The sequence below is a fragment of the Phascolarctos cinereus genome, unplaced genomic scaffold, assembly GCF_003287225.1.
Source record: "Phascolarctos cinereus isolate Bilbo 61053 unplaced genomic scaffold, phaCin_HiC Scaffold_2;HRSCAF=192, whole genome shotgun sequence".
In the NCBI taxonomy this organism is placed as follows: Eukaryota; Metazoa; Chordata; class Mammalia; order Diprotodontia; family Phascolarctidae; genus Phascolarctos; species Phascolarctos cinereus.
Window position 1 is genome coordinate 104,691,177 of NW_027555625.1, and position 17,646 is coordinate 104,708,822.

Consider the following 17,646-nt stretch of genomic DNA (forward strand, 5'->3'; position numbering starts at 1 on the left):
CTTTAAATGCTGTGTAAATGTGAGTTCTTATTGCTATATTCCCCTTGCTTCCAGAGGTTGAACGTTTTAATCTTCAAAATGGTTCTTTTGACCAGTCAGTTGGCAGGGGAAATAAAAGAAGTTATTTCCCAACCAGACTAGTTCATTGCTATTGCAATGAATAGGAATAGGGTAAAACTATTGGTTTTTGTCATTACCGATGCTATCTCTCATCCCCACAAGTGATGCTCCAGGGGTCTGGTTGGCTAGGTGATTTCTGAGATCTCTTCTAACTTCAAGATTCTATCATCTAATATCAGAAGTCCACCTTTCTTTTTGTAATGAAAAGGCCTGACATGAAATCTTGCACTCCTGTGGCACCAAGACATCTTGCCTGACTGTAAATGATCAGGTGACTATCACTGCTTGGCTAGGAAGAACCAAATTGTTGTATACCATAGAGGGGGTCTGCATTTGTTTCCCTGGACCCTTGCAAAGTTATCTTCTTTCCTTAGCAAGTTTGGTTTTGTTTAGGTAAATGTGATTTTACTTCTAAAGGAGTAAGTATGATTTTTGAACTTGCTTTGCAGGCAAATTATCTTTTGAAACCTCTCTGGTAATTTCTAGGAGTGATTAAATTCTCATTGAATAATCAGTTTACCTGAGCACCTGTATACTTTGAAATCGAAATAGGATAATTTTGTCTTCTAACTTAAGGGCTCCCTTGAGGGTCTTGTAGAAGTCATGCACATGACTTCTGTCAAACCCTTTTTCATTCGTCTTTTAAGTTACTTGCCATAATAGTAGCTAGCATTTATACAATGCTATAATGTTTTGCAGCACACTTCCCCTATATTATCTTATTTGGTCCTCATAACAATCCCATTGGATAGGTGCTATTATTACTTCCATTTTTCAAATGAGTTGAGGCTGGGATAAGTTAAATGACTGGCCTACGGCCACACAACCAGTAAGTTTCTGAGGCAGGATTCAAACTCAGGTTTTCTTGACTCCAACTCTATTGCTCTATGCCATCTAGATACTTTAACCTGATGGTATAAAGTCTCTTTCTCAAGTCTTGACTGTTTAGACTAACTCTGACCATAAAGACAATCATTGTTTCCACCTTCATTATTGTTATCACTGTTAATAATCCAAGCCCCCTAGAATGAATTCTGTATTTATCTATCACTTCCTTTGTCTTGTGGTTTAAATATCTCCTATAAGTGTAATGTTGATGTTAATGGAAGAAGAGGAATTTCTGTTAGATTGATTTCATAGACTTACAGTTTGTCATTTAGCAGTGCTTGTGTGCAAGATGGAAGCCAGTGGGGAAGCTGAACCTATGCCAAATTAACTTTTTCTGCCACATCACGTGAGCCAATAAAAATTGTTACCCAGCTGTTTTGTATCCACATCAAGGACCAAACTAGACATGAATGACTTAAGCTGCTTAATGAAGTATTTTGATGAGGTGCACCACAAATTTCCTTTAGGATAGAATGTGGTTTACTTAGAACCCAGCTGTGTCTTTAGTTTGTGGGGAATACCTTGCCTGGAAGTTATCATCTGAGGTCGTCTAGAGATCAAATGACATCAAATGCCCTACTATGCTGAAAAGTTGCTGAGAGCTTAGTGCTGTACACATTGCAGATTTTAACATATTTGTTGGATGATAATTGAATGAATAAATGAAATGGAAACTAAGCCCTTGGCCAGTGATTCTGAAATGGCTTGAAATTTCTACACTTGTGGGCAGGGCAGGGAGCAGAAGATGGGAGAACAGCAATTGGTGGATTGCCATCTACGGAAAATTTCTGGGGTCCTTTTGTCCAGCCTGTTTGGGAAAGACCATCCACTCTTGTCCCTTCCAGCTCTGGGGTCTTATGAAAGATGGTATGTGAGAGAACACAGTGATTCTTTTATTTTCTGCATACGGGATATTCAGATGGCTCTAAGTTTTAGCTAAATCCCTGTAGGAAGCAAGTCTCCTATGCTATCAGGAGCTGACAATGCCAGTGTCAGGACCACAATGTGTTCACCAAGTTAACTGAGTTTCTGTTCCCATAACTTTGGATCTGCCTACATCTTCTATCGTTCTTGGGAGTAATTTGAGTTGTGTGAGAGGTATGAAATAGAACCACTTCCAAGTTTTATCTTAGTTTCCTAATAAACAGACTCAGATTGGCATCAGCCATTTTTTTCTGCTGCTATATTATGCTGGCAACTAATTTCCCTGCTCTTAGGTCTCTTTTGACACAGGCACTTTACAGGCTTAACACCTAGATTTTTTTTTTATATTTCTCTCTCATTAAACAACTTTGTAAATATTTAGTGTTTGTGTTAGGCATATGGAAGAAATAATTCAGAAGTATCATACTCCTTTTCTCTAGAGGCCAGTGTCACCAGACACTTTTTTTGCTTCTAGTGTTTACATTTGGATAATAAATTCCCTTGAAATAAGATAGACATAAACACGTTACCCATATTTCTACCTTTTTTTTGTTCAATATGTGATTTCACAAGGTATTTCTTATTGTTCTTATTATCAATTTTTCTTATTCTTGCTATAAAGGGGCAAACTATATTTCATATCTTAGCCTTTATAAATCATACATTTCATTCACTTGGCTTTTCTGTGATTTGGTTCCTATTCTACTTTTTATAAAAATTCTTACCTTTAGATATCATTTATCTATTCTTTTCTATTGGCTTTATCCATCTCTTCCAAGTTTCAACTTGTGTAATAAATACTGTACAGTCCTCTCCACTCCCATCTTCTTTTTTAGGCAATTAGAAGAAAATTATTTTACTTTATTAAATATTTTCATTATGGAAATATAGATATTTGCATATAATGTAAAGGCATTAAACCTCTAAATAGACTCTCTTATTCCTTGCCACACCAAGAAGACCATTTTAAGAAGGTTGGTCAGAAAAAAAATGCTTCAGCATTATAAAATCTCCGTCGTCTCCTAGCTGCTACTATGAAGACAAAAACCCCATGAAGCGTATCAGTCTCCCACTCATTTGAATTCCACATACTGGGGTAATTATGCAGAATGGCTGACAATGGTCAGAATTCATAGTGGTAAATTCATGATCTCTAGAAAACTTCATTATTCTTAGCACCTTTAATATAAGGTATTCACTAGAAGTCACTAAATACTTGATTTGTAAATTCCCAAATGTAGCGACCTTTTTTCTGCTTCTGTTCCTGTGTACGGACTGCCTCCCATCCCTTAAATGCATTCCATCCTCATCTCGGCCTCTTAGAAGCCTTAGGTCACTTCAAGAAAGAAAGGAAAGAAACAAGAATTTATTAAGTGCCAGCTTAATAACTTTATTAATGTGCTATTTATTCCTATTTATATTAAGTCACTAGTCACAGTGGTAAGTGCTTCCTGAGTTATATCTTATTTGATTGTCATAATGACCCTGGGAGATAGGTGCTATTATTACCATCCCCATTTTACAGTTCAGGAAACTGAGGCATACAGCGGTTAAGTGACTTGTGCAATGTCACACAACCTATATTTTGAGGCCAGATTTGAACTTAGGTCTTCCTGACTGCAGTACAGGCCCAGTTCTGTTCATAATACCTCCCTGGCTTCCTTCAGGGCTCATCTTGTATTCATCTACTACTGGAAACCTTGCCTGTGCTTTCTTCTTAAATGATTATGCATGTTATGTTCCTTAGTAGAATGTAAGTTTCTTGAAGGTAGGGGCTATTTTTCTTTCATTTTTGTATATTCAGTACCTAGCAAAGTATCTTGAATATAGTGGGTGCTTTATGAATGCTGCTTGGCTTGTTAATAACCCATGAACATATCTCCAGTAAGGAAAGCTGTTGCTGTTCAAAGTATTGCATTCCTTGTTGAAAGATAGCATCTTACTGCCTGGGTTTCCATGTGTGTGTGTGTGTGTGTGTGTGTGTGTGTGTGGTCTCAATATAGCAAGCATAGCCAAGTATTTCAAGAAGACTTTCAGGGTAGAGGTGGGAGGGAGTGTTTGGGTTTTTTAACTGATGATTAACTGATGAGGTGATTGAATCTGATTCAGAACCATGGAAAAGAAAAAAAAATATCCCTGGCACATAGTAGGTACTATGTAAATGCTATTATTCCTATTCTGTTTATTCTCCTAGGGTTTTATCAATTCTAGAGAAGTACTTTCATGGCTTTAGTATATGTAAAGTGTATTGAACCACTCAATTTTAGGTGTTCCATTTTCTTCTGGTTTAGAGAATTGACCATAGTTTCTGAGTTTTCCTTGTCAAATACTTAAACTTCATATTAAAAATTCTTTATATAGATCACAGATATTACTCAGGAAAATATAATTATTTGAATATCTCTATACATAAAAGAAGCAGCAAGATAAGAAGCAAAGAGTCTATCATTTATTCTTCTTCTTCTTCTCCTGAATATCATCTCTCTTCCTGTGTGAAATCTTGTCATGTCAAATGTTTCAGTTTTCCAAACATGTATTTCTCTTCTATGAATAATGAACAGTTAAATCTAGATTAGTAGGTCAAAATATTTTTCTTGAAAGTCCAAATACAATGTATATCCTGGGTCTTGTAATGGCCATTAAGTGGGTAGAACAGTTTATTTTTTCATTACGCACTTAGTGGAATACACATTTGTAAAGCTAGGAAAATTTTCAAATTCTCCACCAGATTTTGAATAGATTTATTTTAATTTGGTAAACATGGATTTTCTTATTACAAATCACGAATATCTTCAATTTCTTTAAACAAATATCCAGTAATCTTTTGATCAAGATCTTATGCAAGTGGGGTTTTGTAACCTCCAAAAATAAAGACTGAGATGAAAATGAAACAATGCTTTTGGGGAAAAATAGCTAAAATATCTATTTTTTACCAATAATCTAAAAGATAATACTTATTCTTGGCCTCCAATGAAGAAAAAAAATTGCTAATTCCCTGTACTGCTTCATCCTAGGCATATAATACATCATGAAATTGAACAGACCGCACCTCACTTTTGACCAAGTTTCAGGACTTATAAAAAATTAAGCATCCTTAAGTGACAGGAAACCACTTCAGTGGATCGATGTTCCAGTTTCCAAAGTTGGCCTCATGTAATTGAAGATGGACTTGGGTTTCTGAATTTTTGCTCCAAGTGCATTAGTGTTTTGATTTTGTTTCTAAGTGGCAAATAGGTGTATGATTAGGTCCTTTATGCTATTCTAACCAATTACAAATAGTCTATTCTGTACAGCAAGTAGGAAGCTCAATATAGTGGTCTTTCCTTTTAGGAAAACTTATGGATAGTTTGAGAGAAAAATTTATTGAAAAAAAATAACCTGGCTACTAATGATGAACTCTTTGGCTGTGATAATTTGAGAAATGAAAAAATATAAAATGGTTTACAGTCTTCTGCATTTGCAGCACTGGTGGCAGAATAGCAGAAAAGGGACAGAGAGTATAAAGAATGCCTTCATTTTTAGAGTGTATATAAATCTTAACTGAACTGTTGGCACTGTACTTGTGAGGTTCTTGTTCAGTGACAAACTAATGGCCATTCTATTCACATGGGGTCCAAGAACTTGTCTTAAACAATTGATAATTGTCTTTCAATACAATTATTTTATGCATTTCAAAACATTATTTGGAGGAGTCCATAGACTTTACCCTACTGTCCAAGGAGTCCCTATCCCTAACACAAAAAAGGTTAGAATCTCTATAGTTTTGTGGAGTTGTTCAGTCACATTCACTTCTTCATGACCCCCCGGACCATAGCATGCCAGGCCCTTCTGTCCTCTATTATTTCCCTAAGTCTATCCAAGTTCATGTTCATTCCTTCCATATTCATTATTTCCATGATAATGTCTCTCCATCTCATCCTCTGCCATCCCCTTTTTCTTTTGCCTTTAATCTTTCCTAGCATCAATCTTTTCCAATGAGTCCTATCTTCTCATTATGTGGCCAAAGTATTTAAGAATCTCTATGCTAGAGAAACTGACTTGTTGGTACCATATATGTGAGGTTGCTGCTCGGGGATAACCTTGTGGGAATGCTACTAGATGAACTAGATAATACAGTTTTGACATTTGACTCTGTAAGTGAAACCAGAAGAGAAAAGAAGTTGCAAATAAACAGAAGAATGACTCTCAGGTTCTCCACGGAGAGCCTTTGCCAAAGGCTGGTTTAAAGAAGGAGACACTTGGGGATGATGTAGATGTGTTCTGAGGTATAGGCGAGAAGGAGCTCAGTATAGAAGGCTTCTATTTTCTCAGTAAAAGAGGTCAGGTTCTCTGCTGAGTGGGAGGACAGAAAAGAATAAGCATTTATATAGCACCTACTGTGTGCCACAGACACTGTGCTAAACACTTTTACAGATATTATCTCATTTGTTGCTCACAACAACCCTGTGAGGTAGCTGCTATTATTATCCCCATTTTACAGTTGAGGAAACTGAAGCAGCAGAAATTTAGTGACTTGCCCAGGGTCACACAGTAAGTTTCTAAGGCCAAATTTGAACTCCTGACTTCAGGCTCAATTCTTTAACTACTGTGCCACCAGCAAGGGGACAACGTGTTGGCTATTGGAGAGAATGGGTTGGGATCCTTCTGATGTTTACTAGCTGTTTAAAATCAAGGACACATTCTTGAGAGAGATGCTTTATGGCCTTGGATCCTGCCCTTAATCTTGGTCTGAAAGTCTTACAATGAATGTCCTTAATTACAAGGAGAATTGGATGACTAGATTAACAAAAATCAATATTCCTTACCAGGATTCCTTACAACACATTCAAAGTTGACAGTGTAATTTTTATGATGACAGCATATATGAAACCCATCATGGGCTCATAGATGTAGAGATGAAAGGGACCTTACACCATCTAGTTTAACCCCCTGTTTTTCTCTCAGATGAAAAAAATTGACACCCAGAGAGATTAAGAAGTTTTATCCAAGACCACAGAGGTAGAAGTAAATGCAGGAACTAAAATTCAAGTTCATGGCCTTTGACTAAAATTTAGTCTCCTTTCCTCAGTATTACATGGCTTTAGTAGTCTTTGAAATAGTAACAAAACTTTTCTTTTTACATTTAAACAAAGCCAGCTTGTTCTAGTAATATAATCTATATTTTTAAAATGGCAGTAGAAATTTTTTTCACTTAAAATTGTCATTTAAATATCTTTTAATGGTAAACAAAATCTAATTCTTTTGAACTTCCATATCTCCAACCTGCATTTGTAGAAAAGTGATAGCCAGAATCTGTAATGATTTTAATTTATAGGGCTGTAAAACATTCTTTATTGGCAGTTAGGATACAAGTTCTGAAACATTTAGTATACTAATTAAAATACTTAAAATGACCAGGGACAACAATGAATAAAACATAGGCTAAAAACAACTTAATGCTGACAGTCTTCAAAGATTTATGTTGCCACTCTTCTATAACAAACATTTAAGTGCCTACTGTGGGCAAGCCGTTGCCTTCTCTCCACTCTTATGTCTTATTATATTGCAGTAATTTCATTAGATCATCAATTTAGAACTGGAAGGAATTGTAGGTATTCTCGATCAAGTTCAGTCTTCTCATATTACAGACGAAAACTGAGACAAAGAAGTTAAATGCTGTGCTTAATGTCATACAGGTAGTAGGCGACAGAGTCAGGATTTGAACTGAGGTCCAAATTTACACATTTCACTTGGTGAATAAATGATTGCTTCTTATTTTAAAACTTAACTTCTTAGTTGTTTTAATACTAAAGGAGAAATCATAAGAGATAGAGACCAAAAACCTACCAAGTTATGATTTTCACAGCTGGAAATCTTCCACAGCTAATGTGGAAGACTTAGATGTGCCCATAAGCTTTATTTTTTTCTTCTTCTGATGATGTAAGATGATATGTTTTGATGATATAAATAACCATGGGTCATCTGACAACTTGATGACCATTTACAACAATGACTGGAATGGCCACACTGGCTGGAAATGGAAAGTAGATCAATGGCAAATATAGCTAGAGTGAAAAAAATATAATTCTATCTTCCTGTATCAGTCTAATATACATGTCTTCTTTTTTTACTTATTGGGTAGTTTGTGCTAATTCATATATATATATGTATGTATATATATATACATACATATATATATATATATATATATACATATACACACACACATATATTATGGGCTTAGTAGTCACTACTGTTTAGTATGAATACCTCAGAACACTTAACAACATCCTTTCTACTCCCCTGTTCATCTTTATGACTTTACCCATAGAAGTTACAGAGTGATGGGTGCTATTCATGGACAAGAAAATACTTTTAAGGAAATTAAAGCAACGAGAAGCAGAATAATGTTTTCAATTTTTCTAAGTGCTTTTTTTTGGTTTTGTTTTATTTTTGAGGCAATCAGGGTTAAGTGACTTGCCTGGGGTCACATAACTAGTAAGCCTCTGAGGTTAAGTGAGAATTCAGGTCTTCAAAGCTATCCAACTTTGCCTCCTAGATGACCTTCAAAGTGCTTTTGAAAAACATTGCCAGGTCATATTTCAAAACTGATTGTCTAAATGGTCTTGATTGTTCACAACCTGTGTGTATGTTTTGTCGCCATGATTCCCCTAGCTTAAGGATCTATGTGTTTCCTGCTCTCTACTTTTTGGGACCTAATGCCCCCACTGGAGAGCAAGATGAAGGAAATCTTGTGTAAATTAGTCCATTTGGCTGTTTATTATGGATACTGGGCGCCGGATAATAGTAGAGAAGAAACATGGAACTCTAGGCCAAGAGTTATATTTTTGGATTTTCTTTGCAATTCAGTTAAACATGATCCCTCCAGCACCAAGTCCATCCAGCAAAATGGAAATCTGACTGATGCATAGACATTTTGTATGTCTTTTATATGGAGTAGAAATTTGAAAATGTAATGGCATCTCCATACATAATCATGCCACTAGATAAGTGAAGGAAATAAGAAAGTGTATAAATTTTAATTACATTGATATGGACACTAAAAATATCACTGAAAACTTCATATGGTCATTACAAAAGTCATTCTTCTATTTAAAGCCTAGCAAATCATTAAAACTTCTGAAATTAAGTAAATTTAATTATTTTGAAAGTATTTATAGGGGCAGCTAGGTGGTGCAGTGGATAGAGCACTGGCCCTGAAGTCAGGAGGACCTTAGTCCAAATCCGGCCTCAGACCAGACACTTGACACTTACTAGCTGTGTGACCCTGGGCAAGTCACTTAACCCCAATTGCCTAAAAAAAAAGTTAAAAAAGTTAAAATAAATTATTTATAGAAATTTGCTACCTATAACATGCACACCTGATAATATATTCATTTTATGAATTGGCTTCAAACACTTTTTTTGTGTTTTTTTTTTTGTTTACTTATTTATTTGTTTTATATGATCTGTTAAAACTTGGGACGCAGTGTATTTCTGAGTGATTGTACCATATTGTTCCAAATATAAGGAAACCCAGAATAGAAGGCAACCTCCAACTAGAAACAGCTCAAATATGGAAAAAAGCTGGGGGTCGAGAGCCCGGCGGGTCTGGCTGTGGTGGCAGGGGTGCCGAGGAATAGGAAGATGCCTGCCCACTTTCCCGGTGAGTGAAGAGGGTTTATTGGCTGCAGTTGCTTTTGCTTAATTAGATTGCTACTGCTACTGCTACTGCTGCCATTGCTAGAGGCAGAGTTATGTTGTGGGGGGGGGGTGGAGAGAAATTCCATGCAAATAGAGTGGATGGTATTGGATCCAGCTCATGGGTGGAGGGGGACAGAGGAGACACAGACATTTCCCTTCTTGAGAGATGCTACCCTTTATGGATTTTTTTAGGGTTTGAAGATGAAAGTTGATAATATCAGTTGCTCAAGAAAATCACCATTCTGAAATTTACTCTAAAAGTAGTTAAATGTACATGAATATGGATTTCTATATCTTTGCAGACAGCTCTTAATGATTTCCATATTTTCCCCAGACTATCCCATATTAATAGTTCTATAGAGACAGTAAATTCCTCAGTTGTTACATATATCATGAAGACATGCAGAACTAGAGTTATGAATAGGCAGTTCAATTTTGATCGAGACCTTTGCTTGATTATAGAAGAGTTGCCTTTTCTTCTTTTTGTGGGGCTGTTAGTTTGCACACTAGAACTTAACATTGATATGTACACACACATAGAAACATAAATATATTAGATCTTGTTACAACAAATTTTAAGGTACTATCAAATACTTTCTTTTTAGGAGTGATATTTCACTGTTTTAAAATATGTCATTGATTGAGGCTCCGAAATGTAATAATACAAAGATTTTCTTGTAACAGGATTGGACTTAGACATTTCTTCAAATATCAGTCTGCATCTACCAAGATGTAGATTTGATATCTTTTAATAGCAGATTAGTAGGAGCTAAAATAAAATGCTGTTTGCATGTACAATAACTAGAGAATTACTTATTCTAGCAGGCAGCTAGATATCTCAGTGGATAGAGCTTTGGGTCCTAGAGTCAGGAAGACCTAAGTTTTAATCTGGCCTCAGATGCTCACTAGCTGTGTGACCCTGGGCAAGTCACTTAACCTCTGTTCGCCTTAATCCAACGGAAAAGGAAATGGCAAAGCTTTCTAGTATCTTTGCCAAGAAAACCGTATATGAGGTGACGAAAAGTGACCAACAAAGTCCAGATGTGATAAACAACAACAAAAAAGAAGTTTACAACTTCTTTAATCACTTCATTATTTTGGACACCTCCCAGGAAGTCAGAAAATATGAAAACTGATTCTTGAATTTGGTAATTGTTCATTGGAGAGGCCAGGAATCTTGAGATAAATTTGGAATTTTTAGTCATCCCTGAACTATTTTTTCCCTATAATAAATCCTAAGAAATGACTTCTCTCTTAACTTTATTTTAAAAAGAAAGAAGAAGAAAAACAAGATAAACAGATATAACCAGTCCTGGAACTTTTATTTTTCAAAATGTTCAAGCTTTTAGAGAGTTTTGGATGCGGTCTGTGTAGTCTAATAGAAGGGCTGAACTTAAGAGTCAGAAAATTGGAATTCGTGTAACATTGAATGGGTCACTTAATCTCTCTGGTCTTAGTTTCCTCTTCCCTTACATAAGAGGATTGGACTAGATGGTATCTTGAAGGTACCTTCAGATGAAATATTTGTAAAGAGCTCAGCACAGTGCCAGGCACATAGTAGGTACTATATGAATTCTTATTCTCTTCCCCTTCCCTTCCAGTCTAAAGTCTATTAATTCCTTACTGAATTTTCATATCTCCTTAACCCCCACTCATTTAGAAGACCAAGGATCCATGCCCCTTTAGAGAGCCTACCAAAACTAACATGCTCTATGATTATTATTAATTTTTTAAAAAAATTTGACACCAGGTCTTCTTATCTCACCCAAGCTGGAAGTGTAGTGGCCACTTACGGGCCTGATGATTGGCATGGAAGCTTTGACTTGCTCTCCTTCTGATATGGGCCAATTTATCCCTGCTTCAGCATCCTGGTGCCTCTGTCCAAGGAGCTCTCTACATTGGTGCCAGATTAAGTGTAAACAGCTAAGCAGTTTTAACCATATTCCAAGGATTCAGGAGGCTCAGTATCCCCAGTTGCAATTTCCCAGTAGTAGGAATTATAGGAATGCACCAGCACCTTTTGATCTATAGAGTAGGATCAGATAGAATAAGGAAAAGGTATATAATCCCAAAATTGCTGGGTATAAGAGGCATAGTGCTATATGGGTGCTAGATTGTTGGATGTTGTTTCATTCTCAATAATACATACAGGCTATAGCAGTCTTAGAAAAAAAGGTTAGGAATGAATTCTTTACCATATATGAAGTGAGTCAAGTTCAAGTAAGCTGGACCCTCAGGGTGTCCTGGACTTTGAGAAAGGAAACAGAAAGTGCTGTCAAGGGTACAACTTTCGTTTTGACCTTTTGATACAGATCAAAAGCCAACTTCATTTCATGCCCTCTATGGCCAAGTTCTTGGGCACTTCAGTCAGCAACATACACAACAGACCAGACTCCCTGGGGGGGACATTCAACACAGGGATACACATACATAATCCTGACTGAAATAGATACCCAGGGCCAGCTGACCATCACAGCACTGGGCTAGACTGTGCCCAGGTTACCTCCCTCCTTCTTGCAAGCACTGCATGGTTTCGTACACAGTATGATCAGGGTTTGTTTTCAGACACATGGTGAAAGTTCAGTTTCCCTCTATTCAACATAGCTACAGACCTTAAATAACTCCCAAACGGCAGAAGCTGGTGTACTCTTCAGGGAAATTAACAGTAGCGGCTACATGTTCATGCCTATTGCTCAGCTATACTATCTTCCTTGCTCTGCTAACAAATCCTCTGAACAGTCCATAAGATTTGGGGCAGCTAGGTGGTACAGTGGATAGAGCACCAGCCCTGAAGTCAGGAGGACCTGAGTTCAAATTTGGCCTCAGAGACTTGACACTTACTAGCTGTGTGACTCTAGGCAAGTCACTTAACCCCATTGCCTAGTCCCCTCCACTCCCCCCACCCCCGCTCCAAAACCAAACCAAACCAAAACAAAAAAATACAGTCCATAAGGTTGGGTCACAGGTCTTGTGGGGAAGGAGAGCATCCTTTTGATAAGGGGTTCTTAATAATTTTTTGTGTAATGGAGTCTTTTAATAGTCTGGTGAAGCTTGTGGATCTCTTCTTGGAGTAATGTTCAAAATGTACAAGATAAAATACATAAGATTACAAGGGAAATCGATTATATTGAAATACAGTTATAAAAATAGTAAAAAAAAATTAACAAGTTCATAGATGGCAGATTTAGAATTCCCTGCTTTAGAGGGGGTAGTACCATGGAACCAGGGTTGGAATTCTGCCATGACAATGGGGGTAACATACCTAGATGCCTTTTCAGTTTTAGAATCAATTGTCCTCTTCAGGAAATGAAGGCATCCACAAAGAAAGGCAGAAGAATCTTAGAGTCTTTAAAAAAATGTGTGGTTAAATCTCAACTGTAATTGGAGATTATTACAATTTTTTATGTGTGGGTGGGTGTGGAGGGACCCTGGCTCAAATTTCACATATACTAGATAATATCTAGTACCATGTAACTTTGGTAGGATAGCTTTTTAAAATGATCAGTCCTATGTCTCAGATACTGATTGTCTGTGCTAAAGGGGCATACAAGAAGAACCAGAAATGAAAACATTATTCTTTCATAGCAGTCTCTCTTTTAATGTGAAGAGTTAGAGCAGGGATTCTTAACTTGGGTTTGATGAACTTAAATGGGGAAAAATACATCTTTAATTTTCAGTATGATTGGTTTCCTTTTCAATCATATTTTATGCATTTAAAAACTTTATTTTAAGAAAGGGTCCATAGGTTTTACTGGACTGCAAGGGGGTACATCTCATTCTCTCTCTCTCTCTCTCTCTCTCTCTCTCTCTCTCTCTCTCTCTCTCTCTCTCTCTCTCAGGCACACACACACACACACACACACACACACACACTTTAAGAAGCCATGTTTTCGGGGAACACTAGGGGAGAAAGGCTAATGGGGCTCCAAAATTTGGGGTGGAAGCAGCAAGAAATGGAAATGCCTTTGATTGATTTTAGATGCCAAAGGAAGAGATGGGGGAGTAGGGTGGGTGGGAGTGGGAATCTAGATGTAGAGTATAGACAAAACGTAATGTGTAGATAAAACATGGCATAAAGTATAGAAATTCAAATGTAAATAAATTGAAATTGTCACCATATGTTCCAAGAACATATATAAAGCCCTTACGTAAATTGTCCTGTTGTACAACTGCTCCCTCCCTTCATTCCAGAACATGTCTGTGCATAAAATTCATGCTGGTGCTAGTATCTCTTCAGGCTATGGGCATTTTATTGCACTTACCAAAACAGCCATCTGCTGTGTGGTTTGAGGAGAAGAGTTTTGGATCTGGTATCAGAGAACACATAGTCATGTCACTTAATTTCTTTGGGTCTTGGTTTCTTCATCCCTAAAATAGGGGAGGGGGTTGGACAGCTCACTTGATAGTCTCTGTCCACCTCTAAATCTATGATCTTTTAAGGTAGGGGTTCTTAACCTTTGTGTGTGTGTGTTATGGACTCCTTTTGAGAGTTTGGTGGAGCCTATGGACTCCTCCGAATGATGTTTTAAAATGCATAAAATAAAATGCAGAAGATTACAAAGGAAACTAATTATATTGAAATATGGCTATCACAACTGGACAACAGCAACAAAAGCCAAAGAAGTGCACCAACTCCAGGCTCCAGTTGGTACTTACAAGGGAGCTGGCATCACAGAACCAATTTTAAAGGAAGAGCTAGTTATTAGTCTTATCCTGGGACTTGGAAGAATCATGTGCTCATTGATCGACTAAAATAAAAATGAGCCTGAGTCTTTCCCTGGGGAGTGATGGCCTCTATAAAAGAGAATGGAAAAAATTTCCAGCAGACACTAATTCCAGAGGTGGCAGGCCATTGCTTCTCTTCTCCCTCTCTTTGTCTTGTTACTTCTCTGTAAAATGAGGGGAATGGAATTCAGAGGTGTCAGATTCGTGGCCCATAGGCTGCTAGCCGTGGCAAAACTCCCAGGTGCACCTGAATCTGATCAAAATATAATTGGGAAATGTTTAACAACATAAATAAATATATACCATAGATAATGTTATTTTGAGATTTTCTAAGTCACTGCATGGCTGGCAGGGATCTTTTTCTATTTGAATTTGATACCTCTGGACTAAATGTCTCTTATGAGCTTTCTTAGCTCTAAATACAATGATCCCATGAGCCTTTCTTCCAGTGCTCCCTATTAAAAGTACAGGTTTCTAGAAAAATGATTCCTTGCTATCTGGCAGAGTCAGATTCTGGCCATCATGGGGAAAACAAATAGAGTCCCTACCTTCAGTTATTCAGCCGCAAGATAAAGAGCCCCAAACCCAAACACATGTTAGGGAACTCCTTTGTCTTGGTTTCTTTTCTTTTTAAGGCAAGAAGAGGAGACAGGTTTTTTTCTCAAAGAAAATAGTGTGATGCTTAGTTAAATCTGAGAGGGGGAAAATGTACCATTAAAGTTTTTTTTTTTCCCTCCAAGTAATGCTTTGTAACAGACCCAGTTCTTTCAATACAAAAAATATGGTGTGTAATGCATTTTTCTGAAATGTGTATAATATGGCATTTGACTCGCTGACTTAGCAGTTTTAGCTGAGCTGTGGAGCAACTTATGAATTCCCTGTTTTAGAGTCACTTCAGTTTAAAAAAAAATCCTTGAAATGTTCTTAATGGTCATTCCTTGGGGGAGCAACTGTACTCTTTGATAAATCAGAAATGGCATTTGGAAGTGTACAAAAATGAGTCGTTGGCTTAGTATTCTTTTTGGCCATGCAAGAAACAAGTATATTTTAATGAGAAGAATTAATATAATTTAGAAACAAGCTAGAGCTGTGGGTTTTATTTTAATCTTTCTCAAATAAAAAAAAACTTATCCTTGTTTGCCAGGAAAACTGAATATGACAATGACATCTGCTTAATTAGTTATAAACGACTTTTGTTTAATAACAAAGTTGTTGATTTTTTACTAAGGGTCCTTTTAGGTTGCCATCAGGGGCTGATGGGAATAACACTTCACCCACCTCTCCAGCTAGCTTCAGCGGACATACCACACCTTCTCAGCAACCTGAACCAGTGGTACATACTCTTAAGGTAAACAACAGAACACAACCATGCATCTAGAAATTCAGTTGTGTTTGACTTCTTCCCCACAGTGTGATTTTCTCTCATAGTCTTGCTGTATCCATAGGTGTTTTTCCCTGATATTTTTATTTTTTTCCGTTCAAACATTTTAATTTTTGAAATTATTTTTTCAAAGATGAGTGTTTTTCTGAATAAGAGGTTTTGGCTTTGGAGAATTGATGTGTAATCTCCGTTGTTACATCTCTGTTACAAGTAATACTATCCATATCTACATGCATCAAAGTCAGTCTGATGTGCATATACATACGTATGTGTAAAATATTGTTATTTATATGTGCAATGTATGTAGCATGAATGTCTTCAGATATCAAACTTTAAGGTTTATTAAAATGTGATAAGGCACATTTTCTTTCGTTGATGGTCTTTAATCACTTATTCCCCATTCCTGCCCCATATGATAAAGGATTTTTTTTTAAAAAGTCATAACCAAACAAAGGAAAACAAAACAAAAGCCCTATCCAAGTGGTGATACCACATCCATAAATGGTTTATTTGGAATTTATTTGGAAATAAATGTTTCCAATCTTATTTAGAATTTATTTGGAATTCCTTAAAACAACAAATTACATATAACAATATGCAATAAGATTTCATAAGTTTGAAGTTAAGAATATATGAAAATTTGGATGTTAACCTTTGTTTTATTTGGAGAAGGAGGGGGAATGTTGCAGTTGCTGAGCAAATTAATAGTGTGACTATCGCTTTTGATATAATGTTTATACAAACGTATTGTTTTAAGAGACTGGTAGAATTCAGTTTAGGAAATATTTATTAAATACTTGCTTTGTGCAAGGCACTGTTCCAAGTGCCAGGGATACAGAATCCAAAAATCCCCTGAAAATGGATTCTGCAGCATAGAATAGCATGTATTTATGGTACAGTCAATGAAATTGCAGGCTTAGAAAAGGCCAGTAGTGGATGGCTGATGTTCTGATATAACAATTACAGAATCATTCTTACCTGTTAATCGAGAGACGTGTAGTAGGTAACACTTGTCTTGTTTCTTTTATTATACTTCAACATTTCAAGAATCTCAGATTCCCTTGGCATAGTACTCTCTCCAGATACAGATTGGAAGCCTTCTATAATAGAGAGCTTCAATGGCTCAAAAATTTAGATGATGGCAGCTCTCGTGGTGATGAGCCTCTGTGAATTTAGCTTGTTCACAGACACACTTCTTCTCTGGACCCATACTCAGAGGCTTTCAAGCTTGATAAGGCTTTTTAGACCTTCCTCTCTGCTGGCATAACTCTTAAGAGGCTAGGATTACTTTTATGCTTGGGTGAGGCACCAGGACAGAATTTTATTGGGGGTTCATTTGTGGTATGCACTTGAAAGTAATAAAACATCATCACAATTACATAATTAGTCAGAATTAGTGAATTTGTTTTCTAATGATAGGTGTTATACAAAAACCCTTAAGATTTCTTGATACTTTGCTTGAAATGTTAGCAACCTTAAAGGTACCAACTGAATAGGATTAAAGTATATCCCCCAACTACTTTATGGTTTCTTATTCTGACTTTTCTGTTGACTCACAGTGTGGCCTACAGCAAATCAATCTTTCTCTCTGTTTTACTTTCCTGAGACATGGAAAAGGAAGAATCAGCCTTTCATTTGCTTTAAGGGTTTTGCAAAGAGTAAAAGATTTATTATTTTTTGAACAGGTGAAGATTTTCCTAAAATCTTCCACATCATTATAGTTGTTCTCATCAGAATTAAAGTCTATCATAATGGAATAGAGAAGCATCACCCATGGCATGGATACTGCAGAGCAGTGAATGATTCCCCCCAGAACTTATATTTGGTTTTAGACTACATTGTATAATTTATTTTTGGCAAAGGTTTGCCTTCCTAATTAAGTTTTCCTTGAAATAATATTAAATTCCTAAAGTGCATACCTGCTA

General features: G+C 36.6%; 1 protein-coding gene across 6 annotated transcripts in view; it reads left to right on the forward strand.

The window, feature by feature from the left end:
• The window catches only part of CCDC85A (coiled-coil domain containing 85A), a 234,701-nt gene that overhangs the window by 207,773 nt on the left and 9,282 nt on the right, over positions 1 to 17,646 (forward strand). For 2 of the 6 annotated variants that reach the window (XM_020996288.2, XM_020996290.2), the window contains exons 4-5: positions 9,443 to 9,577; positions 15,569 to 15,688. The exons of 2 other annotated variants lie outside the window; for them this stretch is intronic. In XM_020996288.2, the coding sequence (XP_020851947.1) occupies positions 9,443 to 9,577; positions 15,569 to 15,688 (255 nt within the window). The remainder of the gene's footprint in view (positions 1 to 9,442; positions 9,578 to 15,568; positions 15,689 to 17,646) is intronic. 2 more of the 6 variants (XM_020996291.2, XM_020996293.2) reach the window with 1 other exon arrangement.